The sequence below is a fragment of the Malaclemys terrapin genome, chromosome 21, assembly GCF_027887155.1.
Source record: "Malaclemys terrapin pileata isolate rMalTer1 chromosome 21, rMalTer1.hap1, whole genome shotgun sequence".
Taxonomy (NCBI): domain Eukaryota; kingdom Metazoa; phylum Chordata; order Testudines; family Emydidae; genus Malaclemys; species Malaclemys terrapin.
Window position 1 is genome coordinate 10,583,903 of NC_071525.1, and position 25,579 is coordinate 10,609,481.

A 25,579-nucleotide genomic window follows, 5' to 3' on the forward strand; every position below is an offset into this window, starting at 1 on the left:
ACTTTTCCCAAGATGGCGGCGGCGGCGGCGGGGTCCCTGGCTGCTGGGCGGTGCTGAGGGACCCGCCGCCCTGGGACGCAGCGCGCCGGGAGTGGGGCGCAGGTGCGTTGCGGGCCGCGCGGGCGGAGGGGTGGGGAGCGTCTGGCAGGGCTGCGCGCTGACTGAGCTCCCGGCCCTGGCGCGCCCTGTCGGGGCTGGTGCGCTTGGCGTGTCCGGCCAGACCGGGCCCGGAGTGGGGCTGGTTGGGGCGGGGGAGGGGCCTCCCTAAGGCCCGGTGGCGGTCTCAGAGGTTGGGTGCTGCGGGGTCCAGTGCAAGTTGCCCAGCCGCGGCAGCGCCTCAGGCCAGGACGTATAAAGCCAATGCTCATTTGCTGGCGCGTGGGTGCCCTGCGGAACTCCCTGCTGCTGGATCTGAGGCGGACGCACAAGCAGCTGGAGCTAGGAGGAGCGTGGTTCTCTGTGAAGTGCTCTCCTGTCTGTAGTGGCACCTGCAGAGATGGGAATGACTGATCTCTTCAGGACACCCGCTCTTTGCCATGGGAGCGCGGAAGGAATCCCCCTGCAGGATTGGCCCCTTGCATTACGGGGACAGGGCTGCTTTCCACTGGAGGCAAGATGCCAAATGCGATGGCGTCAAGGTCCGTTCTGATACGGCAGCTCATGCAATTACCTGTGAGACCAGATTTGGCCGAACACATTTCTCCGTGCACGTGGTGCATTTTTGCCTGCTGGCTAATGGACTCTCCTGAGCACATGGAATGCTGCCAGAGCAGCCAATCTTATCGCTGTGCCAGGTGTCACCTGAGCCCTTAGAGAAGGAACTCCAGTTCTGCTCTCTTCATAACATTAATGTTCCCACCCCCCAGTAACAGGAAGAGGGATGGACCAGGAAAAGAAAAGGGCTGTGATTGCTTTAAGGGGCTGGAGGGCCTAATGCCTATCAGAGAGGACTGGGACCACTGCCCTGTCTCCTGTCCCTAGAACAGACTCCAAGGAAGGGCGAGGGTGGCATGCATGGAATTTCATCTCATGTTCATTTGTGACGTGGCTTTTATTTCTAACGTGCCCCTGGCAAACACTGGCTTTCCTTGGGGCTGGGCTTCAGACTTCCTGGGGCATCTTTGAAATCCTCAGCCGGAACCATGGGTACTGAAGGCGCATTGTATTTGCACACAGGTAATGGCTCTAGGGTGTGTCCGTGGATGGAGCTGTCCAGTCACCCTCAGATCCTGTGCCTTGTGGTGGGCTGTGGGTGAGGGTGGCTGGGAGTGTGCAGCAGAGAAGATGGGGAGGATGTTAGCAGCATTGATTAGGCAGGGCTGGTGTGGGGACTGCATGAAGCATTAATGGAATAGATTTTGATGGCTTCACTTTCCAGCACCTGCAGCCTTTTGCCATGGACTCTGTAAAGCCTGCTGTGTGCCATGCCCTCGAACCTGGACAGGTTTGCACCGTGTCTGCCTTGTTACCCTGGCCCCAGCAATGAAACGCTGCTCTCTGCTTATCTGTGGTGAGAGAATCGATTGCAGCAGGTCTCATTCATTTGTGCCTAGTGAGGGTTGGGCCGCAGCCTGAGCATGAGGCCCGGTCTCCGTACACGGCTGTTCAGTTCCTGATTCTGACTGGGGCCTCGAGCAGCTATTGACCATTAATATCCTTTAGGAGAGAGAATCCCGGCTCTCCCACTGACTTGCTGGGTGACTCCCCACTCTATGCCTTAGTTTCCCTGTCTGTGAAATGGGGATAAAACTTAGCTATCGTGCAGGGGGCTGCGGAGAATGATTAATGCTGTGAAGGTGAAATTATACCACATCTGACTCCTTAATGGCTGGGGGTTGCCTAGGTTCCCCCATGTTCCTAGTGGGAGAACTCTGCAGGGCTCTGATGTTCCAGCAGCAGGGTCCCTAGTTGACCCAGCAGCTATTTGAATCCCAGGATCCTACTGACCAGGGCACAGTGGAATCATGCAAGGAGTCTTCTCCGGGGTCTGGCACATCTGCGGGAGAGCTGTTGGTTTTTGTGTTTTTCCTGCTTAGTTGGGCTAAATTTGAATCTGCGAGAATGTTCGTCGTTCAGACATATTGATTAGCAGTGAGACTGAACCCACGGTTGCTGCTACTGGGCCACGTTTTATTGAGAGCTCTCAAATTCTGTAAACTGCATTGCATGCACACAGCAGCATTTTTTGACTGAGTCTATAAATATTTTTACCCTGCTCTCTGAAAACAGTAGCAAATCCCTCAATTATCCCACACCTCCCCCCTCGATGCCCTGTGGTGTGTTTGCTTTCTGGGTACTATAATTTAAACCTCAGGCGTTTCTGTCTGCTGAGACGGTAGCCTTTGTGTTCAGCTCCATGCAGAGGGGAGATATGCTGAGCATTGCCAGAGACGCTTGCTTTGGGAAAAGGACTGGTTTTAGATTAAGGACAAAGGGTTTGTCTGCTCTTTAAGTGGGGGGCAAACTGCTGTGGCTGCAGTAGGAAATATGCACCTAGCTGCATGGGAGAAGCATGCCCGCTGGATCTTTCTGGGATGGAGATTGGTGCGAAAACAGCATCGACCCTCAGTTGATCTGATAAGGCCTCAAAATTCACAACTCCATAGAGGGGGACAGTAGCAGCTCCCTTTGCTCTTGCTGGGAGATGGCAGCCTCGTGAGCTTCTCTTTCTAGCCAGAAGTGCTAGAAACACAATCTGATTTGAATTGAAAGCAGCAGTTTGTGAGGAGAGCCCATGTCGGCCCAGGCAGCTTCCCGCTGGCTGTGGTGATAGCTTCCGCGGCGGGGGTCTGCTCTGGAGGGAGAGATGTAGAAATCATAGAGGGAGGGAGGAGCAATGCTCCCACTAAGAGCTGAGCCCTCTTCTTCCCTGCAATCTCCTGGGTTCCCACCTCCCCTTCCCTTGCCCCCAACATGCCAATGGGCCTGACCCGCTGTGTGCTGTCTCCTGCAGCACCTCAACTCAGGATCCGACGTCACGCCGACACGTTTCCAGCTCGATGCAGAGACAGAAGATCTCCTTAGGGGGAGCAGACCGGTGATGTGACGGGGTGAGGGCAAAGGCAAGGCCAGCGGAACTCCTAAATGGAAACTCCCTTCTCTTCATTTTGCACCCAGCCCCCTCCTAGGTCGTCCTTACAGGGTGTGGGACTCCATCCTGAGAAGCACTGATGCTGAAAAAGATTTGGGGGTTGTGGTAGATAATCAGCTGAACGTGAGTTCCCTGTGCAGTGCTGCAGCCAAAGTGGCTAATGTCTTCCATGCATTGGCCATATAAACAGGAATATAGGGTAGCAAGAGAGAGGTTATTTTACCTCTGTATTTGGCACAGGTGCGACCTCTTGGGAAATACTGCATCCAGTTTTGTGTCCAGAACGTTGATAAATTATAGCGGTCAGAAAAGAGCCAAGAGAATAATTAAAGGATTAGAAAACATGCTTCTTAGTGGTCTACTCAAGGTGCTCAATCTAGTTAGCTTAACAAAGAGAAGGTGAAGGGGTGAGTTGATCACAGTCTGTAAGTACCTACATGGGGAACAAACCTTTGGTAATGGGCTCTTCAGTCTAGCAGAGAAAGGTCTAACATGCTCCGATGGCTGGAAGTTGAAGCTAGACAAATTCAGACTGGTAATAAGGCCTGAAATTTTAAGTGAGGGTAATTTGACCATTGGCCAGTGAAGGCAGGACAAGACGTAATGGGCTTAATCTGCAGCAAGGGAGATTTCGGTTAGATATTAGGAAAAACTTTAACTCTCAGGGGAGTTCAGCTCTGGAAGCGACTTCCAAGGGAGGTTGCAGTATCCTGGAGGTTTTTAAGAACAGGTTGGACAAACCCCTGTGAGGGATGATCTAAGGTTCCTTGCTCCTGTCTCGGCGCAGGGGGCTGGACTAGATGCCCTCTCAAGGTCCCTTCCAGCCCGACAGGTCTGTGATTCTATGATGGCACTAATCCCTTCTGGCCTTGGAATCTGCGGCTCCTCCGGGGGCTCAGCAGGGGCCACTTCGGGCTGCAGTGGAGAAGGCCAGACTTGGGTGTGGGTGTGAATGCTCTGCTTAGAGCTGGGGTGGGGTAGACAGGAGGAGTCCCAGAGAAGGCTCTTGTGCCCTGAGACATTGACGGGGCAGACGAGTGGCACTAGATGAGCAGAGCCGGGCGGGGAGGGCAGTGGGGCTGGCTGATCCCAGCCCCTTGGGGTGCTGACAAGGAAGATGACTGGAGGGGGTTCTGAGTAGAATAAGGAACAGGTGGAAGTGTGTGAGTCTGGGGAGATGGGGCTGTTCCCTCTAAATACTGGCAAAGCAGGCAGGAGTTGGAGCCAGGACATGGTCCCAGCGCAGAGTCACAGGGCGAAGAAAGGCCTGGAGGATGTGAGCAGAGGTGGAGCCAAGGCAGTGTCAGCTGTGCCGTGCTGCAGGGCAGTAGGTATTAGTGCAGACCTGGAGAAGGAAGATGCCATGGTGCAGACAGGGGAGGTGAATGGAGGGGGTGCAGTTCCCGTGAGGACAGGGATGGATCAGCCAGTCTGTCTCCTGCCAACGCAGAGCTGTTCCTTGCAAGCCGTGACGCTGCTCCACTGAGGTGGGAGTGACTGATTCTGTGCCCCAGCCTGGTGCTAGAGGACACAGCTGCAGAGTTCCCAAGGGCCTTTGCTAATCCGGTGGCACTTCTCACTAGTCTGTCCCTGGCCAGACCCAGATGCAGGCATTTCTGTTGAACTTCCCTCCCTCCACTCTCCCTGCAGCTCTGAGTGGACACGGGATGCTTCATTCCCTCCTCTAAACTTTTGCTGCTCTTCACCCCAGAGGTGGCTGCATCTCCTTGCTATCCCAATGCCAGCAAGAGTTTGCAGAGCGCTTTGGCGGGAGATCAACTCTCCACCAGGACCTGTAATTCTTCACTTAATGGCATTTACCAGCTTGCTCCTGGGCTGGGAAGGGAGCAGGTTGTACTTCTCACCCATTGCACGGGAGTGGGAGGACTTGGGCATGTTCACGTCACAAGCTGATTTCTCCAGCTAAACCAGAGTCCTTATAATTCTTTGCCAGCCTGTTCCCTGCGGCCAGCCAGCTCTGCTGGGTGGAGGAGGTGAGGCCCTGGCACTGAAGGGAGTGTCTCCAGTAGAGACTAGCACCCTGTGTGGGGGATGAGGCTGGCTGTGCTCTTCCCAGGAGGAGTTGGGGGGCTGCATGCTGCTGCCCAGGGCAGCTGAAAGGGGCACATCACCCAGTTAATGTGTGGATGTCTGTGTCTCGACAGCACCAGCTACACACACCACCTGACACTGCTTGTCGGGGAGGAGAGCTCTCTCCAGGCATCATGATCCGGAGACTCCTGGACAGGCCCTGCACCTTGGCCCTGCTCATTGGCTTCCAGTTTGCCTTCATGGTGTACTTCTCCTTCGGCGGTTTCCGGAACCTGACCTCCATCTTCGGGCGTGACTCGAACCCCGTCTTCGACTACTCCCGCACCCGGGATGTGTACACCAACCTGAGTCACCTCCTGCCCCGGCCGCCTCCAGGCAGCAGCCCCACGGGGTCCCTGCCCTACTGCCCCGAGCGCTCGCCCTACCTCAGTAAGTTGTGCACTGGGTGTGGGGCCAGAGTGGGAGCCCTGTGGGGTGGTAGAGGATCAGGGGGCCACAGGCAAGGAGTCCTGTGGGAGATGGGTGGGGCACCAGTGGGAAGCCCTGCAGGGGAGGCGGGGGGATCGGTGGGGTGCAGACAGGGAGCCTTGAGGGCCAGTGGAGTGGGGTTCACTCAGCCTTTCTGTAGCATCATTTGTCATACACGAGCCAAACTGGCTTTTAGTCAAGTCTGCTGTTTTCCAACAGGAATAATAACGAGCAGGGTATTTCCCCTCCCCCATCGGTGGGTGCAGGCCAAGCTATGGTGGGGAGCGAGCACCCCAGAGGCAAGGCAGGGGGAGGTGGGGAGACCCTTGTAGGGCAGGACAGGGCCGGGCAGGGGGAATGGCCTGTGTCATGTCTCCAGAAGGCTTATTGGTTACTTGTTAGACAAGGCGCCTGCCCTCTAGGGGACTCTTCTGCCATGTTCGGAGCTCCGTCTTGCTGTGGGCTGAGGGTCTGGGAAGGGCAGCAGAGACGCCCTCTTGCTCATGTGGCTGAGGTTTGCCTCTGGCGCCCCCAACAGTGTGACCCCCATGCACCACAGAGCTGCCGGGGCAATCGGCTCCTGTCTCCGGGTGTCTCAGAGCACTTGGAGAGCGCTTTGGAGTCCTTGACTGTCTCCCATCAGAGGGAGGGAACCTTGCGCCAGTCCCAGGGGAAGGAAGCACAGGCCAGCCTGAGCCTGGTGGCACGCACCAGCTCACTTGAGATTGTTTTGCCTTAACTTTTATTCAACTACAATTTTCTGTTGTAAAAGCTCGTGTGTGGCTGTGATGTTGCTCAGTGGGGATAACCCAGGCAACGTTGCCCCCTCCGAATGGTGATGTGGGTGCTCTAAAAACCTAGGGATGGAGCAGAACTTGGCCATTGATGGGTGGCGATTCTGTACCCATTGCATCCTGGGTAGGTCGATCAGCCTGCCCATTTCTGCACACCCAGTATTCAGCTCGCAGGCAGTGTGGGACTCGCTACAGGCTGGGATCCATGACCTGCCAGGACACGGCCTGTGTTTGGAGGAGCAAGAAGTCTCTGGAGCTTGCTGTGTCAGATGCGGAGCCATTCCCGCCTCAGATGCTCCCCCTGGGCTTAAACCCGGGGGGGCACCTTCAGGCTAGTGCCCAAGAGAGCTCAGACCAGCCCACTGCCTACACCTCCGAGTGGTGAAAAGACTAGAACGCTCCTCTGCCCCAGTGGGGCTCCAGCTCCCACTGCCAGCAGCGCTGAGGGAGACAAGGGGCTGGTGGCCCTGGGGGGCAGCTGCCATGTAGCCTGCACTTGCTGTGAGCCCAGTTCCAACGCCATGCAATGCCCTGCCGAGCTCGCTGTGGTGCTGGGCTAATGAGACTGCTGTGCTGCCGGGAGGCCCTGCACTGCTCTGAAATGAGATGTCCGGCTGTGCAGCTGGCGTGTACTCACCTAGACACGCCTAAGCACCCATAACAGCAACCCTGGGACAGACCCTGAATGGGGAAGCAGGCTCGGGCAGGGGGTGCATGTCAGCGGGGATCTGTTCAGGGATGCAGTGCATCAAACCCATCCAGGGAGCAGGGCACCTAGGCCCAGGCCTGCGTTCCAGTCCTACCCCCTGCTCTGAGAACCAAGCGACGCTGCCAGCGGGGAGCTGGCTCCTCTGCAGGGAGCAGATGGAGGCCCAGGCTGCTTGTCCTGCTGTCTGTCTCACCTGACGATACCTTGTTGGGGCAGGAGCGGGGCCTCCTGGGTGATGTGAGTTCAGCCGCGGAACTGAGCTAAGAGCTGCCAGGCCATGGGGAGGCTGTGCCTAAAGATGGGCTCCGGACAGGGTGGGAGCTCCAGCCTTGAGACCCCTCCATTGCCCCGCCCAGCAGGGACAGCTATGCCCGTCCTCCTTGTGAGGGCCGATGGAGCCCAGCATGGTGAGCACTTGTCTCCTGAACGAGCTGTAACTGCAGGCCTGTCTGTCCTGCATGGTGCCACACGGTTGTGCTGGGGTCCTTGGGTTAGCACAGTTCCCCTTTGTGTGCTGTGCTGCCCTGCCCTGCCCCGACACTGGTCTCCTCCCCAGAGGTGGCTGCATGGAGCTTTGGGTCTGTGGGAACGGGAGGGACTCTGAATCCTCTGCAGTCCCCTGCTCTCAGCCCCACCTGCGGCTCCGAACGACCCAGACCGGGCTCCCCTTGGTGTGAACAACCCCCCCTGCAGCGCTGACTCAGGGCACAGAGAGGAGAGGGCTGGAGAAATTGCAGACTCCTGTCCCCGGACAGCTGCGGTTGGAGGGAGCCATCATGGAGCTTAGCTGCACCTCGGATGCCCTGGCTGGAGTGCAGGCCGGCCCTGGAGGGGCAGAGCTGGCTGTTCAGGCCTATGGCTGGCTGTCCAGTGAAGAATGACCCTAAAGGACAGCTGGGCTCACGGCAGCCACTCACTCTCCAGCGCCTTGTTCCGCCCCCACGTGGTGCCAGGCTCCCTCGGGCTTCACCCGTCTGCCTGAGCCGGACTGACGGGGTCGGCTTGGGCAGCTGGCTGGGCGACTCTCCACGCCTGTGCCTGAGAGCATGTGCGGGCTGCCTTAGCAATGGCTGAGTGGGGAGGAAACGTTCGGGGCAGCAGCTGTGAGAGCTGAGGGGTCCGAGTGGCCAAGGCTGGCTGGGGACGAGACAGGGACACCAGCACAGAGGGGCCGTGTAGTGTGTATGGATGGGGATGCTGGTGCTGCTGCCTTGCTGGGTGTGTGGCCAGGCGCTGGGGGTGGGGGTGGCTGGGCACTGGGGCTGGGGTGTGGTGGCCTTAGCTGGGTGGGCTCTGGGGCTGTGGGCCCATGGCCAGTGTGATGGGCTGCGGGTGTGTCTCTGCTCCTGATGCCAGCAGTGCTCTTTCCCCTGCAGTTGGCCCCCTGACAGTGAGCTTCAGTCAGGTGCCGACGCTGAAGCAGATCGCGGAGAAGAACCCGGCGGTGAGGGAAGGGGGCAGATACCGGCCCGTGACCTGCGAGCCCCGCTCCCGTACAGCCGTGATCATCCCCCACCGCAACCGGGAGACACACCTGCGCCACCTGCTCTACTACCTGCACCCCTTCCTGCAGCGCCAGCAGCTGCACTACGGCATCTATGTCATCCACCAGGTCGGTCTGCGCTCGCCGCCGCCAGGCAGGGGGCGCTGTACTGGGGATCCCCACTGACCCAGGGTGGAGTTGGGGCCTCAATGACCTGACTGGGCTCCTGTCTGTCCTGGCCTGTCTGAGCTCCTTGCGCTGCCCCGTTGCAGGCTGGAAACTCCACCTTCAACCGGGCCAAGCTGCTGAACGTGGGAGTGAAGGAGGCTCTGAGGGACGAGGAGTGGGACTGCCTCTTCCTGCACGATGTCGACCTCATCCCCGAGAACGACCACAACCTGTACACCTGCGACCCCTGGAGCCCCAAGCACGTCTCCATCGCCATGAACAAGTTCGGCTACAGGTGAGATGCCACATGCCATTCTCCCACATGGCCTCCTGTCACCGCATTTGTCTGCTCGTCACTGGGCGCCATGGAACAGAATCTGTGTGAATCTGACTGAAAACAGCGGTCATGGCTCAGCATGGGGCAGGCGCTCCTCAGTCCTGCCCCTGCTGTTCCATTCCTGGGTCCCCTTGCCCTGCTCCTGAGTCATAGAATCATAGAATATCAGGGTTGGAAGAGATCTCAGGAGGACATCTAGTCCAATCCCCTGCTCAAGGCAGGACCAACCCCAACTAAATCATCTCAGCCAGGGCTTTGTCAAGCCGGGCCTTAAAAACCTCTAAGGATGGAGATTCCACCACCTCCCTAGGTAACCCATTCCAGTGCTTCACCACTTTCCTAGAGGAATAGTGTTTCCTAATATCCAACCTAGACCTCCCCCACTGCAACTTGAGACCATTGTTTCTTGTTCTGTCATCTGCCACCACCGAGAACAGCCGAGTTCTATCCTCTTTGGAACCCCCCTTCAGGTAGTTGAAGGTTGCTGTCAAATCCCTCCTCACTCTTCTCTTCTGCAGATTAAATAACCCCAGTTCCCTCAGCCTCTCCTCATAAGTCATGTGTCCCAGCCCCCTAATTATTTTCATTCCCCTCCGCTGGACTCTCTCCAATTTGACTACATCCTTTCTGTGGTGGGGGGACCAAAACTGGACACAGTACTCCAGGTGTGGCCTCACCAGTACTGAATAGAGGGGAATAATCACTTCCTTTGATCTGCTGGCAATGGTCCTACTAATATAGCCCAATATGCTGTTGGCCTTCTTGGCAACAAGGCCACACTGCCGACTCATATCCAGCTTCTTGTCTGCTGTAATCCCCAGGTCCTTTTCTGCAGAACTGCTGCTTAGCCATTCAGTCCCCAGCCTGTAGCAATGCAAGGGATTCTTCTGTCCTAAGTGCAGGTCTCTGCACTTGTCCTTGTTGAACCTCATCAGATTCCTTTTGGCCCAATCCTCCAATTTGTCTAGGTCACTCTGGATCCTATCCCTACCCTCCAGCATATCTACCTCTCCCCCCAGCTTAGTGTCATCTGCATACTTGTTGAGGGTGCAATTCATCCCATCCTCCAGATCATTAATAAAGAAGTTGAACAAAACGGCCCCAGGACTGACCCCGGGGCACTCCGCTTGATACCAGCTGCCAACTAGACATCAAGCGGTTGATCAGGAGGACCCATTGAACCCGACAATCTAGCCAGCTTTCTATCCACCTTATAGTCCATTCAATCCATACTACTTTAACTTGCTGGCAAGAATACTGTGCGAGACCGTATCAAAAGCTTTGCTAAAGTCAAGATATATCACGTCCACCACTTTCCCCATATCCACAGAGTTATCTCATCATAGAAGACAATTCGGTTGGTCAGGCACGACTTGCCCTTAGTGAATCCATGTTGACTGTTCCTGATCACCTTCCTCTCCTCCAAGTACTTCAAAATGGATTCCTTGAGGACCTGCTCCATGATTTTGCCGGGGACTGAAGTGAGGCTGTAGTTCCCCGGGTTCTCTTTCTTCCCTTTTTAAAGATGGGCACTATATTTGCCTTTTTCCAATCATCCGGGATCTCCCCTGATTGCCACGAATTTTCAAATATAATGGCCAATGTCTCTGCAATGACATCAGCCAACTCCCTTAGCACCATCGGATGCATTAGATCCGGCCCCGTGGACTTGTGCATGTCCAGCTTTTCTAAATAATCCTTAACCTGTTCTTTCACCACTGAGGGCTGCTCACCGCCTCCCCATACTGTGTTGCCCAGTGCAGCAGTCTGGGAGCTGACCTTTTCTGTGAAGCCCAAGGCAAAAAAAAAGCATTCAGTACTTCAGCTTTTTCCACATCATCTGTCACTATGTTGCCTCCCCCATTCAGTAAGGGGCCCAGACTTTCCCTGACCTTCTTGTTGCTAACATACCTGTAGGAACCCTTCTTGTTACCCTTCACATCCCTTGTTAGCTGCAGTTGTGCTTTGCCTTCCTGATTATACCGCTGCATGCTCTAGCAATATTTTTATACTCCTCCCTAGTCATCTGTCCAAATTTCCACTTCTTGTAAGCTTCCTTTTTGCGTTTAAGCTCACCGAAGAGTTCACTGTTGAGCCAAGTTGGTCGCCTGCCATATTTGTGATTTTTTTTTCTGCACATCGAGATGGTTTGTTCCTGTGCCCTCAATAAGTCTTCTTTAAAATACAGCCAGCCCTCCTGGACTCCTTTCCCCCTCAGATTAACCTTCCTGGGGATCCTGCCCATCAGTTCCCTAAGGGAGTTTTAAGTCTGCTTTTCTGAAGTCCAGGGTCTGTATTTTGCTACTCTCCTTTCTTCCTTTTGTCAGGATTCTGAACCATCTCATGGTCACTGTTGCCCAGGTTGCCACCTATTTCTACTTCCCCTACCAATTCTTCCCTGTTTGTAAGCAGCAGGTTGAGAGCAGCACATCCCCTAATTGGTTCCTCCAGCACTTGTACTAGGAAATTGTCCCCAACACTCTCCAAAAACTTCCTGGATGGTCTGTGCACAGCTGTATTGCTTTCCCAGGAGATGTCAGGGTGACTGAAGTCCCCCATTAGAACCAGGGCCTGTGATCTGGAAACTTCAGTTAGTTGTCCGAAGAAAGCCTTGTCTACCTCATCCTTCTGATCCGGACATCAGCCTTGTTGCTCTCACCTCTAAACTTAACCCAAAGACTCTCAACAGGCTTTTCTCCAGTTTCATACTGGAGCTCTGAGCAATCATACTGCTCTCTTACATACAGTGCAACTCCTCCACATTTCCTCCCATACTGTCCTTCCTGAACAGTTAATACACATCCATGACAGTGCTCCAGTCATGTGAACTGCCCCACCAAGTTTCTGTTACTCCAATCACATCATAGTTCCTTGATTGTGCCAGGACTTCCAATTCTTCCTGCTTGTTTCCCAGGCTTTTTGCGTTCGTGTACATGCACCTAAGATAACTAGTCAATTGCCCTTCTTTCTCAGTATGAATCAGGAGGCTTCCTGTCTTGTACCCTCCTCCTGGTATCCAACTCCTCCACTTACCTCTGGGCTTAGGTCACCAACCCCTGGCAAACATAGTTTAAAGCCCTCCTCACTAGGTTAGCAAATCTGATTGCGAAGATGCTCTTCCCTCTCTTCGTTAGGTGGATCCCATCTCTTCCTAGCAATCCTTCTTCCCAGAACAACATCCCATGGTCAAAGAATCCAAAGCCCTCTCTCCGACACCACCTGCGTAACCACGCATTCACCTCCACAATACGACGGTCCCTACCTGGGCCTTTTTCTTTGATAGGGAGGATGGACGAGAACACGACTTGCGCCTCAAACTCCTTTATCCTTCTTCCCAGAGCCATGTAGTCTGCAGTGACCCACTGAAGGTCATTCTTGGCAGTATCATTGGTGCCCATGTGGAGAAGTAGGAAGGGGTAGCGGTCCAAGATCTTGATCAGTCTCGGCAAACACTCCGTCACATCCTGGATTCTAGCTCCAGGCAAGCAGCACACTTCTCAAGGCTCCCGGTCTGGTCAGCAGATGGATGACTCCATCCCCCTTAGGAGGGAGTCCCCAACCATCACCACCCATCTCCTCCTCTTGGAGTGGTGGTCATGGAACCCCCATCCCTAGGACAATGCATCCCATGCCTTCTGGCCGTTGGGGTCTCCTTCTGATCCCTTCCCTCAGAGGGCTCTTCCACATCCTTCTCCGTAATAGTCCTGCCCCTGCGGCCCCTGAGTCCTGCCCCCACGGCCCCCTGCTGGTCCACACCTGGTTGCATCTGTCAGTTAATACCAGCTGTGCCAGTTGGCACCATGGTTTATCATTGCAGCTACACGCCCTCACTGCCCGGTATCCAAGCCCCAGCCAGCCTGCCCGGAGCAGGGACTGAGCTCTGAGATGGTTTCCCAAGGGAATCACAGCACCCGGGGCCTGGCTGCTGCAGGTAGCCTCTGAGCCAGGATCCCTCCTCAAGCCATCAGTCACTCTTCTCTTCTCTTCTCCAGCCTCCCGTATGCCCAGTACTTTGGCGGCGTGTCGGCGCTCACCCCAAATCAGTATCTGAAAATGAACGGCTTCCCCAATGAGTACTGGGGCTGGGGTGGGGAGGACGACGACATTGCCACCAGGTGAGAGTCGCCTCCAGCGCCTGCCCTGCGCCTGCACCCTGCTTCTCACCCCCTCCCGCTGTGCTGGGTGTATAACTAGCAGATCGGTCCCCACCCCGCTGCTCTTCCTCCCCTATCCAGACACAGGCCCAGTGCACGCATGTCGGCAGGGTCCCCGTGTGGCCAGCCAAGAGAAGGAGCATTGGGGGCCAGGGAATCCCGGCTGCTCTGGCCAAGCCATAGGGTCAGAGGGAGCAGGACTTGGCCCACACCCCCTGCTAGTGCAGCTCCTGTCTCTGGGGGGCACTAACAAGCTGTGGGGTGAGTAACTGGCCAGGGGACGGGCATCAGGCACTGCCTGCCTGGCGTCAGCGGCCTGGTGCTGGTGACACATACTGTCCTTTGGGATCAGTCACATGGGTCCCCTGTGCAGGAGGGAGGAGTGTGATTGCGCCCCTCTCCATTGGCTCAGTGGGGCATGCCAAGGTGGACCTCTGCTCGGCCCATCCTGCCTCTTGCTCCCCCAGTCGCTGTCTCCCTGAGGATCTGCTCCCCAGAGTGAGAGGTGTCTCTGCTGCCATCCCCGCCCCCTTGGCCCTGGGCAGCGTGCTGGGCACAGCTGTCAGGCAGGGCCTGTGTACTGCCAGGGCTGGGAGAGCAGGCTGCAAGGTGTTCGTGGGCCGGCAGGCCAGGCTGGTGAGGAGCTCGCTCGGGGACCTAGGCGGACGCTCTGTTCTAGCTGTCGCCCCCCAGTCTCTGGCTGAGCCCGGTGACAGCGCTCGGGCAGCGGGTCCCTCTGGGCTCCCGCAGAGGCTGAGTGTGTAGTGCTCCTCTGGCCCTGCCCCCGCTTCCTGCGCTCTGAGTCTCATTGTCAGCCCGCTGTGGTCCATGGCTGTGTCTCATTGCCCTGGTGCCCCCCTTCCCGCCCATGGTCTGTGACTGTCTGTCTCATTGGCCCTGGTGTGCCGCCCCCCCTCCCCACCATGTTCTGTGGCTGTCTCTCCTTGGCTCTGGTCATCCCATCACCACCCTGCCCCCCACTGTGGTCATGTCTCATTGGCCCTGGCGTGCCCCCCTCCCCGTGGTCTTGGCTCCTCTCACCATCTCTCTCTTCTCTCCACTCCTGGCTCTCGGGACTCTTTGCATGCTCATTTCTCCCAGTGCCATTGCCAGCCATGCTCAGGTAGGTCCAGCGCAGCGGGAAGGAGGCGGGTCGGTAGCTGTAGCAGAGCTGGTGGGGTGAGGACGAAGTGACTGCCCTGAGCCCCCTGCCCATCGCCATGGTCCCTGGGACTGCTCTGCTGAGGCTGACCTGGCCCTGCTGTTCCATGGCCTGCTGCCTGCACTGGTGCAGCTGGCTCCTGGATGCTAATGGGAGAGAACCTGCTCGCCCCACGGCAGGAATCGGGTGACTCCTGGCCGGTGCTGCACCCGCTGGAACACAGCTCCCTCTGCTGGCCGGGGAGCTGATCTAACCCAGAGCCCTGCAGCCTGCTGCACCATCGCCATGGCAACTCTCCCCGTCACATGCCGTGGCAGCGAGTGGGGGCGGATCCTGCAGCCCCTGCGCTGGGCGCCGCACTGACACATCTGTTCCTGTGTCTCCAGGGTGCGTCTGGCTGGCATGAAGATCTCGCGCCCCCCCATATCGGTCGGCCACTACAAGATGGTGAAGCACAAAGGCGACCAAGGCAATGAGGAGAACCCGCACCGGTGAGTGTGCTGGGGCCCCACCCTGTGCCGCTCCTTGGCAAGGCGGGGAGTTCACGCTGGCTGGGCCGGTGGGGAGGCTCCCAGAGGGCAGGGGCTGGGCTGGGCAGAGCCCTGGCGCTGACTCTCCTCCCCACCCTGCAGGTTTGACCTGCTGATCCGGACACAGAGGATGTGGACACAGGACGGCATGAACTCGCTCACCTACACGCTGCTGGCCAAGGAGCTGCATCCCCTGTACACCAACATCACCGCTGACATTGGGACTGACCCCCGGGCGCTGAAGGGCAAGAAGGGCTCTGTGCCCGGCTTCGGGGGGCAGAAGTACAAGACTGAGACCAACCATGAGTTCAGGCAGGAGATGCTGCGCAAAACACATCCTGCCAAGCTACCCTGGGCCACAGCAAACTGGGGGAAGCAGCCCGCACCCCTGCCCCAGAGGTCTGGACAGGATGCTGGCTGGGGAGTGCCCACAGCCCCCGGGACACAGAGCAAGGGGCCTGGAGCCGCCGCAGGCCAGCTGGGGGGCAGGGAAGGGGCTGCATGGGACAGCACCCAGAGGAAGGCCCCGGGCGGAGCTGCGGACAGCTCTGGGCCTCAGCGTGGAGCTGCTCAGGGCACCCAGCCGAGTGCCGGCATCCCTCCACGGAGCCCTGACGCATTGCAGCACAGCCAGGAGACCTCTAGCAAGGGGAAGCCTGAGTCTGGGGCAATGGATTTGGGTGGGGCTGAGAATGCAGGGGGCAGTGCCCCGCAGGCCCTGGCACAAGGGCAGCCCCCCCAGACACAGTGGGACAATCAGACCCTCCCGCCGAGCACCCGCTAGCCAGAGAGGGCCCTGGACATCAGGAATGGGGTCGGGGCAGCCAGAGACTCACCGTGTGAGCTGAGCCCTTCCCAGCTCCTAGAACAAAGCCCATGGGTCATGTTGGACTGGAGGCACTGGCCCTGTGCTGCTCCCATGTGCCAGGCTTGGTTGTGAGGCCTGGCACCCAGGGGCTCCTGCCCAGGCCAGGCGTGGACAAGTCTGCAGGTGGACCCTGTGTGAGCTGATAGGTCTTGGGCCTGTTCACAGTGGGACAGGACCCATCAGCCAGCTTGCCCCCACCGTTGGCACCTTTGTCTGCAGCCTCAGCACAGGCTGTGGCTTAGAGTCCCCCAAGCTGGGCTGTAAAGCAGAGAAGGTTGGCCCATTGCTGGCTGTGTTGGCCCAGGAAACCATCCTGCTGAGGCAGTAGATCAGGGCAGAGCCTAGTAGCACAGGAGGCAGGGGGTAGTTTCCAGCAAGGAGGCTAAGCCCCCAGGAATGAGACTGGTTGTGCTGGTATCTGCTGCATCTTCATGATGGGGCCCTAACCCATGGGTGTGGTTACAGTAGGTCCCTGGCTGGGTCCTGCAGGGGCAACAGCTGCAGTCAGTCCTGGCATGCTGCAGGGGAGAAGTAGGTGCTCTGGTGCCATGGGCACGAGCTGGGGCAGAGCTGAGCAGTAGTGCCCCCTAGAAGCCTGGTGCTGTTGGGTGTTCAAGCCAAGTATTAGCTGTAGTAGGCTCTTCCTGAGCCCAGGTGCCCTGCCCAAGACCCCTTCCCCCCCTTAGGGCTGTGAGCTCAGGGGAGCTGAGAGTCCTTGAGCCTCAACCCCTCCCATCCTGCTGGGCTCCTGAGGACAAGCTGAGCCAAAATCCCTGTGCTGTAGGTGGGGCAAGCTCATGTTTTCCCCCCAATCTAGCACCCCCTTCCCTGGCAGGGAGGAGGGCCTAGGACTTCCTGTGTTGTACTGGAGAAAGCCCCCACCTGACCAGTCTGCCTGGGCCAGTCGTGAACTGCAGTGGGGCCCCAGGCTGCTCATAGCACCCACTGCTGTGTGTGTCTCTGGGCACTGTGTGCAGCTGCTGGCAGCCCTTTGTCCTGGAATTGGCTGCTGCCACCCCTGGGTGTTGCAGTGGGCCCTGGCCAGGCTGCTGAGTGGGGCACTGGGATTTGGGGAGAGGCTGGGCTCAACTCTGCCCCTTCACGCTGGAGCTGGTATCCCTTTGGTGCTGGATTTACATACCACACTGGTCTGCTGCTGTTAATCCTCTGCAGGTGGGAGGGGGCACTGTGTCCTGAGGGGAAACACTGCTGGAGGTGGGCAGCCCTGTGCCAGGGAGCTGCTCTCCCATGGGGGGAATGGGATAAGGGGACTTGGCTCCCTCCTTTCCTGGGGGCTAGTACTCACCTTGTGCCTGACTCCCCTGGCTGCTCTTGAGCTGGGGAGCCGCTAGTCTGGGCTTTTGGCCATGCCTTCCCCCAGTCCCTGGTGCAGCTGCCCGAGCATTCAGCACCAGCAGCCTCCATTGTACCTAGCTGTGCCCTTGGCGCGCACAGCCTGCTGGGGCAGGGCAGAATCCCAGCCTCACCTCCCTGCCCCCTTAAAGCAAGAGGCAAATGCTGGGTGCCCAGCCTCCCCTCCCCCTGCTGGGCAGGAGCCTCCAGGGGAACAGCTGGGCAAATGGCCTGGGCTGGTCCTGCTGCCTGGAGCAGCAGAGAGAGGAGCCCCTCAGTGGGATTCCAGCTGGGGCTTAGCCTATACCTGCTGAAAGGCCTGCAGGCAGCAACTTCCCCAGCACTGAATTCACTTTAAGGGATGGGTGCTGAGAGCGAGCCAGGCTGCTCCCATCCCCTCGCCCCAGAACAGTTTGTGACCTAGGGGGCTGTGTCTAGCCCCCACAGTGGTTTGGGGGAGCCCCAGGGTCGATCCTCCTCTACCTGTTGACAATTTGCTGTGGTTATTTATTTAAGAACGTGCTTGCCGTGCCTGGCGGCTGCTGTACCACACAGGAACTGAATAAAATATTTGGTTCCTCAGTGGCCCCATAGCTCATCCCTTTGCATCACCCCAACCTCCGGGGGAGGGGATATCACAGCCCAGGGAGCCTGGCCCTGGCCCGGGGCTGGACTTCCTCCACTCAGCTCCCTTGGCCCAGACAGAGCCTCTAGAAACTGGCTGCCTCCCAGGGTGCTGCTGCTGCTTCTCCGGAGCTGTTCTGTACCTAGCTGTGTCCACCCACTGCTGCAGCACCAGCTCAGTGCCAGGTGCTGTGCTCCTTGGCAGTGGCCTGCCCACCCCCATCCCAGCATGCTGTAGTGAGGGGCAAATCGGTCAGCACAGAGCCACGCTAACCCAGCCTTGGGGGGTTTATTAGTCAATGACAGAGCCTGAGGTTGTCCAGGGAGCTGCAGGGGTCACAGCCAATCCCCCACACACACAGTGAGCTCCACAAAGGCAGCAAAACCACACCAGCCAGAGAGGGGCTTGGCCAAGGGACAGTGGGGGGGGGGGGGGGGGCCTGAGTGAGACAAGCCAGCCCACCCCCTCCCTTGGGCTGGTACCTGACCACTGCTGGGAAGAACCCAGGCTGCAGCCTACAGCTGCTGCGAGTCAGTGCCCCAGCCTCCAAACTCACCTTCTCGGAATGTCTCTATCACAAGAGATCCCCCAGCAGGACACCCCAGCCCCCCCTCGGGCAGGAATCCAGCTCCCAGTGCCCTCAGAGGAGGCAGCCTCTCCTCACAGTGCGAGAGCCCATTGCCTGGCTGGGGGCTCCACTGTTCTCTGCTCGAAGCAGAGTTAGTTCAAGAGGCGGGTGCCCGGTGGCAGATCAGCAGGCCTGGTCCAGGAGGCGGGTGACTGCCGTCTTGGCACTGTAGATACAGTCATTCACAGAGACACCCTGGTAGGAGGCCCCGATCAGGCTCAGTGGCAATCCTTCCTGCTTCAGGTAACGATTGATGGTCTCTGTCAGGGGGACAGAGGGAATAAGGCTAGAGGGGTCTCTACCACCCCCAGCACATGGGCTGGAGCTGTGCTCCCCTGGCTGTGCTGATAAATCCCACCTGTGCCCTATTGCCCAGCTCAGGACCCCACCCCCAGGCTTGACTTTGGGGGGATAGCTCAGTGGTTTGAGCATTGGCCTGCTAAACCCAGGGTTGTAAGTTCAATCATTGAGGGGGCCATTTAGGGATCTGGGGCAAAAGTCTGTCTGGGGATTGGTCCTGCTTTGAGCAGGGGGCTGGACTAGATGACCTCCTGAGGTCCCTTCCAACCCTGATATTTTATGATTCTATGATACTGCAGAGGGGAGAACAAGCGAGGGGCAGCCTGATGCCATAGATGTGAGAGGGCACCAAGGGCTCTGCCAGCCTTACCTGTCCTCTGCCAGTGGCCGAGCGTGTACTGGGGGATGCAGGCCTGTGGAAGGACCAGAGACAGGGTGAGGGCTGGTTTGGCCTGTATGGTTCCCAGTGCTGCCCACCCCCACCCCACCTACCTTGAGCACCTTGACGATTGTGCGAGAGGGCTCGGCCACAATGCCCAGGTGTACCCTCACTGCCTCCTTGGCACGGCTCAGCAGCACAGCCAGTGGCACAGTGTCTGGGTCCCCAAAGCCCTGTTCGAACCACGCACCTCCCAGCATCACCTGCAGGCAGCAAAACAACCACTCAGGGGGGAGCAGGATCTTGGCTGCGGGCCAACAGGACTCCTCTGAACTGGGGTGGGGAGGAGTAACGGCTCCAGAAAACTAGGGTCTCCCCCCCTCCCTACCCTAAACTGGTTTCAAAGTGGAGTAGGTATTAAGCACCCCAAGGGAAAATCAGCGCCTGTGCACCCTGTGACCAGGGGTCAGGCTGCCAGGGCCCACGGCTGGATCTGTGCACATCCACACCCAGCCCCCTCTGCCACCAGCACGCCTTCCTGGTGGGAGCAGGGTGGTGTGCTCACCGTGAGCCGGACGGAAGGGCCACAGGTGCCATTCTGCTCCGGGAAGGCGACCGAGTCGTAGACAATGCCCAGCAGGGAGCTGTCTTCGAACGAGGGCACCAGGTGCCCGAACCCCTGGGACAGAGACAAGGAAACACCTGTTAATCCCCAAGGTCTGCCCCACTTCTCCCTGGAAGATGGCAGCTGGATGGGCAGACGGGTGGACACCCTGCCCCCACCCCCAGCTCTGGGAGCCAGCTCTGCATGGGACTTGCTGGCAGCTCCCCCCCCAGCCCCCACCCCACAGCCACCCGCTGCTCCCAGGATGGGGTAGGGCCCCATGATATGAGGCTAGGGCTGTAGTCGTGGGGAGTTCTCCCTTCCCACTCAGCCCCATGTAATGCTGGGTGCTCAGGGACGGGATGGGGGCATGCTGGGCCAATGCTGAGGGCTGCAGTGGTTTATGGTGGCAGGTGGGGGCGCCCCAGTCTCACCGTGATGGGCAGCGTGGCACCGTTGTACTGCAGGTTCACCACACCCACCGACACGGCCTCAATGCTGCGCAGCTCCTGGGCCAGCGGCTCGGCCCAGCCAGGAAGCAGCACCGCCAGAGCTGGAAACAGAGATGCCTCAGCACAGTGCAGCTGGGGGCTCCACACCCCTCTCCCCCCTGCACAGAGCCGGAACGCCTGCTCCAAACCACAGCCAGGGAGAAAACCCAGTAGTCCGCCACTCCCATCACTAGCCCACACTCCTGCACAGAGGGGAGGGCTCCCACGCCCAGCCACCAAACGGGGGTCCCAACCCCCACTGTTCTAGTGCCTAGATGGCTCCACAGCCACATGGGACCACACCGGGCACAGATCCCCATCAGAGCAGAGGGGCTCCCCTCAGCACAGCACCACCCCTACCTCTGGCTGGGATGGCACTGATCACATGGTCTGCTCTCACGCTGCCATCCTCCAGGGTGATCTAGATGGGAAAGGCACAGTCAGAGCAGAGACCTCGGCCCACCTGCTGGCAAGCCTGGGCCTACACCCCTGCCCCACAGAGCAGAGAGGTGATTCACCCAAGCAGGAAGACAAGTGGCCAAGCTGGGATAGAACCCAGGAGTCCGGGCTCCCAACCCCCCTGCTCTGACCACCAGCCCCACTCCCTTCCCAGAGCTGGGAACAGAACCCAGGAGTCCTGGCTCCCAGCCCCCCTGCTCTGACCACTTATGTTCACACCTGAACGGGGCAACGGTGAAGTGTTTGACCAAAAAATACAGCAAGAAGTGGAGGCTCAGTTTCAGTTCAACCCTTTGGAGCCCAGCTCCCCTCCCCTCCGTGTCCCAGCAGAGCCCTGGGGTCTCCGAAGGGGTGCAAGAGGATGCACCCTGCTGCCTCCCACCTGCCAACACGCAGCCGCCGTTCTCTCCAGGCGCTGCAGTCGAGCATGGCAGTGCATTTCCACCCCACGCCGTCTCAGGAAGTCCTGCAGGGCCTCGGACAGTGTCTCCATGCCAGCACGCAGCGACCACTGGCTCCAGCGCTCGTCGCGGGCCCTGCGGCTCAACGCCGAGTCCAGGGCGGGGTCCTTCCCTAGGACGGGAGAGCAGGCTAGAAACTCGTCCACACGGCAGATCCCCCAGGAACCCGCCAATCTTCCCACTTCCCAGCTCTCCCCCACTGCCCTGACCCACTGGGCTGCCAACCAATGGGAAGGGGCTCCAGAGATCAGAGCTGGCCCTGGGAGCCAAGGGAGGAGGCTGCACAGCCAGTGATGGCGCAGGGTCCTGACTCAGGTGCGTGCTCCTGTCCCTGTGGAAAGCCTTTCTGCATCACGCTCTTCTAGAGCACAGGCGCAGCCTATCCCTGGCCCAGCGGCTCCAGAGCCCCTTTGCAGGTGGCTGCGCGGCCGACTCTCACCTCCGCCCAGGGCCATCCCCAGGATGACGGAGCGCCGCCTCCGCTCGGCCTCGAACAGCGCAGGGAAGCAGGAGCGCATGCTCAGGGCCCGGCAGTCTCCAGCAAACACCCCTCGGCACAGGCTGTCGATGGCGATGTCGGCCAGCTAGGGAGCCAAAAGGAGAGGATCAGCCAGGCCCTACCCCAGCCCGAATGCTGCTGGGCACAGGCAAGAGAGAAGCCATCTTCCCAGTGGGGCTCTGGATACGCTGAAGAGCCAGTGAGGGCAGCTCTTGCATCCCCCAGGGGGCAGCTGTGTGAAGGGGCAGAGACCACCCTGGACCGGAGTGCTGCTCTCCATCCTCCCAGCTGGCTCCACAAACCCTGGAGTGACCAGGGACAACCCTGGGTCCACCTGCCCTTCCCCCACCGGGACTGGGCAGACGAGGCTGCCAGGCAGCCCCCAGAGCTCCTGCACCAGGCCAGGCTCACTCCTCACCAGCACAGAGCGCAGAGACTGGAGAGGCCAGCCCCAGGCCTGCAGTCAGACTGTGCCCACCCCACAGGGGGGAACACACACCCCACCCGGCCACAGCAGGTTTCTCTCACAATCAAGCATGGGGCAGGAGAGCTCCCCATGCTGGGGGCAGGAGCCTCCTGCTCCGCCGTTCATACTGGTTGAAGCAGCCCCTCTCTCCATTCATAGGACTCCCAGCAAGTTCCCTCTCCCCCGCCGCTCAGTGGTGCTCTGATCCTCCAGCCCTGCTGGCTGCCTGTTCACCCCTCGCCTCCTCTAGCGCCTTCCCACCCTCGGGCTCCAGAGCACCGTGGCAACTAGGCTCCCCACCGCCAGGATGTCAGGCATGATCAGATGGGGAAACTGAGTCACAGAGCGAGGAAGAGCCATGCCTTGAGGCACACTCTGTCTGTGGCAGAGCCAGGAATAGAACCCAGGAGCCCTGACTTCCAGTCTCTCCTGCTTCACCATCAGGCCCTGCCCCATTGAGATACCAACAGAGAAACCAGTCATGGCAATGCAGCCCCCTCTGGGGCAGGAAGTGGCAGCGGTTCCACTGCACAGCAACACTGCCTGGCAGTTTGGAATGGGAAATGCAGAATCCTGCATGCGTCTGCCTGCACTCAGGGTACTAGGAGAGCCTGGCAGAATGGCCTCAGGACACCTGGGTTCACACCCTGGCTCTTATGGAAATTGCCTTGGGTCTCCAGTGGGCCTGAGCAACAGGGCTTGAGGCAAGACCCCATGACAGTGCGGCACAGATCACAGGCTGCCTGGGGCCCATCTGGGAGGGCCACGCCTGGCTCCCTTCCCTCACCCGCTGCAGGATGAAGATAGGCAGAGCTGCTGCCACCACGCCCTGGGGCCCAGTCCCAGCTCCTCCCCTGCACTAAATCTCTCCCAGTGCCCTGCGCACAAAGCTGCCTCCCCCTGCCCTGTGGGCAGAGCCCACACTCACCCCTCCTAGGCTCCCCTCCCTGCACAGACTGGGCTCATACCTCCTTTCCGAAGCGGCGGCTCACAAAGCTGTGGATGGTCTCATCCGGCTGGGTGCCCCGGGGGGCTACCAGCTCACGCAGCCCACTCCAGAGTAGGGGTCTGGTGAAGGGCGGCACTGTCCGCAGAACACCGCTGCCAACAAACACAGAGGGGTTACCAGGCTGGGGCATGGCGGGCAAAGTGAACAGAGGCAATGCAGCTGGGAACCTTCCCTGTCCCCACCCCCAGACCCATCACCCCCTGGCACAGTCACTAGCTGCTGGGATTGAGGGGAAGAGTCAGCTCCCCCACACAGAGGCTGGGCAGGCCCATGGACAGGGACATCCGCAGCAGCAGGACACGTACCCAATGCCGGATGGCAGCCTGTGCAGCGCCCCGCTCACGTAGAGGTAGCGGTTCTTGGAAGCCGGGTGATCGCCGGGCACCGGAAGCACGTCTGCATCCAGGCCAAGTTCAGAGACCTAGGGAGAGACAAGCAGGCCAGACATCGACTGCTCACATTACTGGGTATTAGGGCAACACCAAGAGGCCATGACCAAAATTGGGGGCCCCTGCTGTCCCACAGACCCCCTACTCCTAGCTGAGATCAGGGGAGCGCTAGTCATGCCAGACCCCCTGGCCCTGACTGAGATGGGGCAGGACAGACCAAAATCAGCAGGCTCTGCCCAACTGCACACAGCCATTTTGCAGACTCCACCCAAACCGCCCCAGAGCTGCCAGATGTTCCCCACCTTTGACCATGCCCCATGGGTTCCTCTAAGCCATTGCCTGCCCTCCCCCTGCTCTGTAGTGCGCTGGCATGTCTGCTTCCTCGCCAAGGCCATTCCAGCCAGGGGCTGAGTACCAGCCCTTCAGCAGGGGTAGACCCAGCTATTGGAATCAAGAGCACCCAGCTGTCACTGTCCTGCTGGCGTGCAAGCGATTGCCAGGCTCTGGGGCCTGCCCCTGCATGGGGGCTCCCAGCCCCTCCCTCAGGAGATCAGCCCAGCTGGACAGATCCCACCTGGCTGCAGAGCCAACACTCCATGTCTCCCTCTCATCCCCCCACCTGGGCCCTGCCCCCTTCCCCCCATCCTGCAGGCTCTCCCCACCTACCATGAGCAGAGTGTTCTTCCCCACGGTCCCGGTAGGTCGGATCCCCCTGGGGCCATGCTCAAATACGGCCCCGTCCTCAGTTCGAGTGGAATGGAGCCAGCCCCCCAGGCGGCCGCTGCCCTCCAGCAGGATTATCTGTGGGGAGGTGGGAGCCCATCAGGGCAGGGCTGCAGTCGCCCCAGTTCTCGCAGGAGAAGGTGCCAGCAAGCACCTGTCGCTTAGCCAGCTCCCCGTAACACCAAGGCTCCCGGTACACATGGCCCTAACTGCCCCGGAGCCCAGCCCAATCCAGCTTCCCCTGAGCCCCGGACTGTGGCGGCCATTTCCTGGCATGAAGCACCACGGTCAGCACTGGATTGCACCATCTCCCTACTGGTGCCCCAGCACTGCAGAGCCTGGCACCAAGAGGTGGGGGAAGAGCCCCAGGACCTGCCCCACAGCCAGGTGGCCGAGCCTCACAGAAGGGACCAAGGGCCACCCACAGGCCTGAACTCCAGGCAGGGTGATGCCCTAGCTGGGTGGGGCAGCTGTGATCACAGGGTCATTGAATGCTGCACAAGCCAGCCCCACACCGGGTACCCTTTACCCCCCCCACTGGCACTTCCAGCACAGAGGCCAAGAGCTGGAAGCTGTAGGGAAGGGGCTCCTCTCTGCCCCCGGAAGGCAGGGCAGCCCTGGTGCTGTCCATGGTCTCCACAGAAAGGCCTCAGTTGGTCTCCAGAGCTGTGGGGCAGCCCCATGGTCAGCAACCCACCACGTTAGTGCCCTGCAAGCAGCCCCTGGGGATGCTGCCCCGGGAGGTCTCACCTTGGGAGCATTGGGGCACCTGGCCAGGTGGTAGCAGGCGGTGAGGCCACTGATCCCACCACCGACGACTGCCACCGTCCTCTGCATCCAGCAGCCTGGGAGAGAGGAAAGGGGTCGGTGTGAAGAGGGGCTGGCTGTGCCCCCACACTGGGATCAGCTGCTCCCCGTGAACCTGGGGTCTCTGGGGCTAGACCCCACCCAGAGGGCCAGCAACATGGGACAGAGCCACACGTAGGACGGGACCCATGACACGCGCTGCCCTGCCACCAGCCTCAGCCCCCCACTACCCTCACCCCAACCACCCACAATCTCAGCCCCCCACCCCCATTACCCTCACCCCAACCACTGCCAGCCCCCCACTGCCCACAGCCTCAGCCCCCAACCACCCCCCCACAACCTTCCACCCCAACCATTCCCACCCCAGCCTCAGCCCCCCACAACCTCAGCCCCCCACCCCCATTACCCTCACCCCAACCACTGCCAGCCCCCCACCACCCCAAGCCCCCCACAACCTCCCACCCCAACCATTCCCACCCCAGCCTCAGCCCCACACCGCCCCCTCCTTCCCGTCCCGACCGTCCGGCCACTCTCACCCTCAGAGCAAAAATGCCCCTTCGCCGCCGCGGC

The 25,579-nt window shown here is 59.4% G+C and overlaps 2 protein-coding genes across 6 annotated transcripts; one reads left to right on the top strand and one right to left on the bottom strand.

Annotated features, from left to right (window-relative positions):
* On the top strand, window positions 1-16,645 carry B4GALT3 (beta-1,4-galactosyltransferase 3). Of its 5 annotated transcripts, XM_054010370.1 has the most exons (9): window positions 1-102; window positions 1,379-1,510; window positions 2,954-3,050; window positions 5,257-5,572; window positions 8,491-8,726; window positions 8,870-9,060; window positions 13,095-13,217; window positions 14,805-14,909; window positions 15,051-16,645. In XM_054010370.1, exons 4-9 carry the CDS (start codon window positions 5,317-5,319, stop codon window positions 15,730-15,732), a joined length of 1,593 nt encoding a protein of 530 aa, XP_053866345.1. In that variant the 5' UTR covers window positions 1-102; window positions 1,379-1,510; window positions 2,954-3,050; window positions 5,257-5,316; the 3' UTR covers window positions 15,733-16,645. The 5 variants fall into 5 exon arrangements, with proteins under 5 accessions (XP_053866345.1, XP_053866346.1, XP_053866344.1 ...); XM_054010371.1 differs by lacking the exon at window positions 1,379-1,510 and having other exon boundaries at window positions 2,954-3,062; XM_054010369.1 differs by lacking the exon at window positions 1,379-1,510.
* Window positions 16,646-18,221: 1,576 nt separating this feature from the next.
* Window positions 18,222-25,579, bottom strand: PPOX (protoporphyrinogen oxidase). Its single transcript, XM_054010375.1, has 13 exons — window positions 25,546-25,579; window positions 24,953-25,047; window positions 24,146-24,280; window positions 23,396-23,511; window positions 23,050-23,182; window positions 21,556-21,700; window positions 21,038-21,228; window positions 20,557-20,617; window positions 20,140-20,258; window positions 19,667-19,780; window positions 19,215-19,364; window positions 19,093-19,135; window positions 18,222-18,682 (listed from the first exon to the last, which is right to left on the bottom strand). Exons 2-13 carry the CDS (start codon window positions 25,037-25,039, stop codon window positions 18,546-18,548), a joined length of 1,431 nt encoding a protein of 476 aa, XP_053866350.1. The 5' UTR covers window positions 25,040-25,047; window positions 25,546-25,579; the 3' UTR covers window positions 18,222-18,545.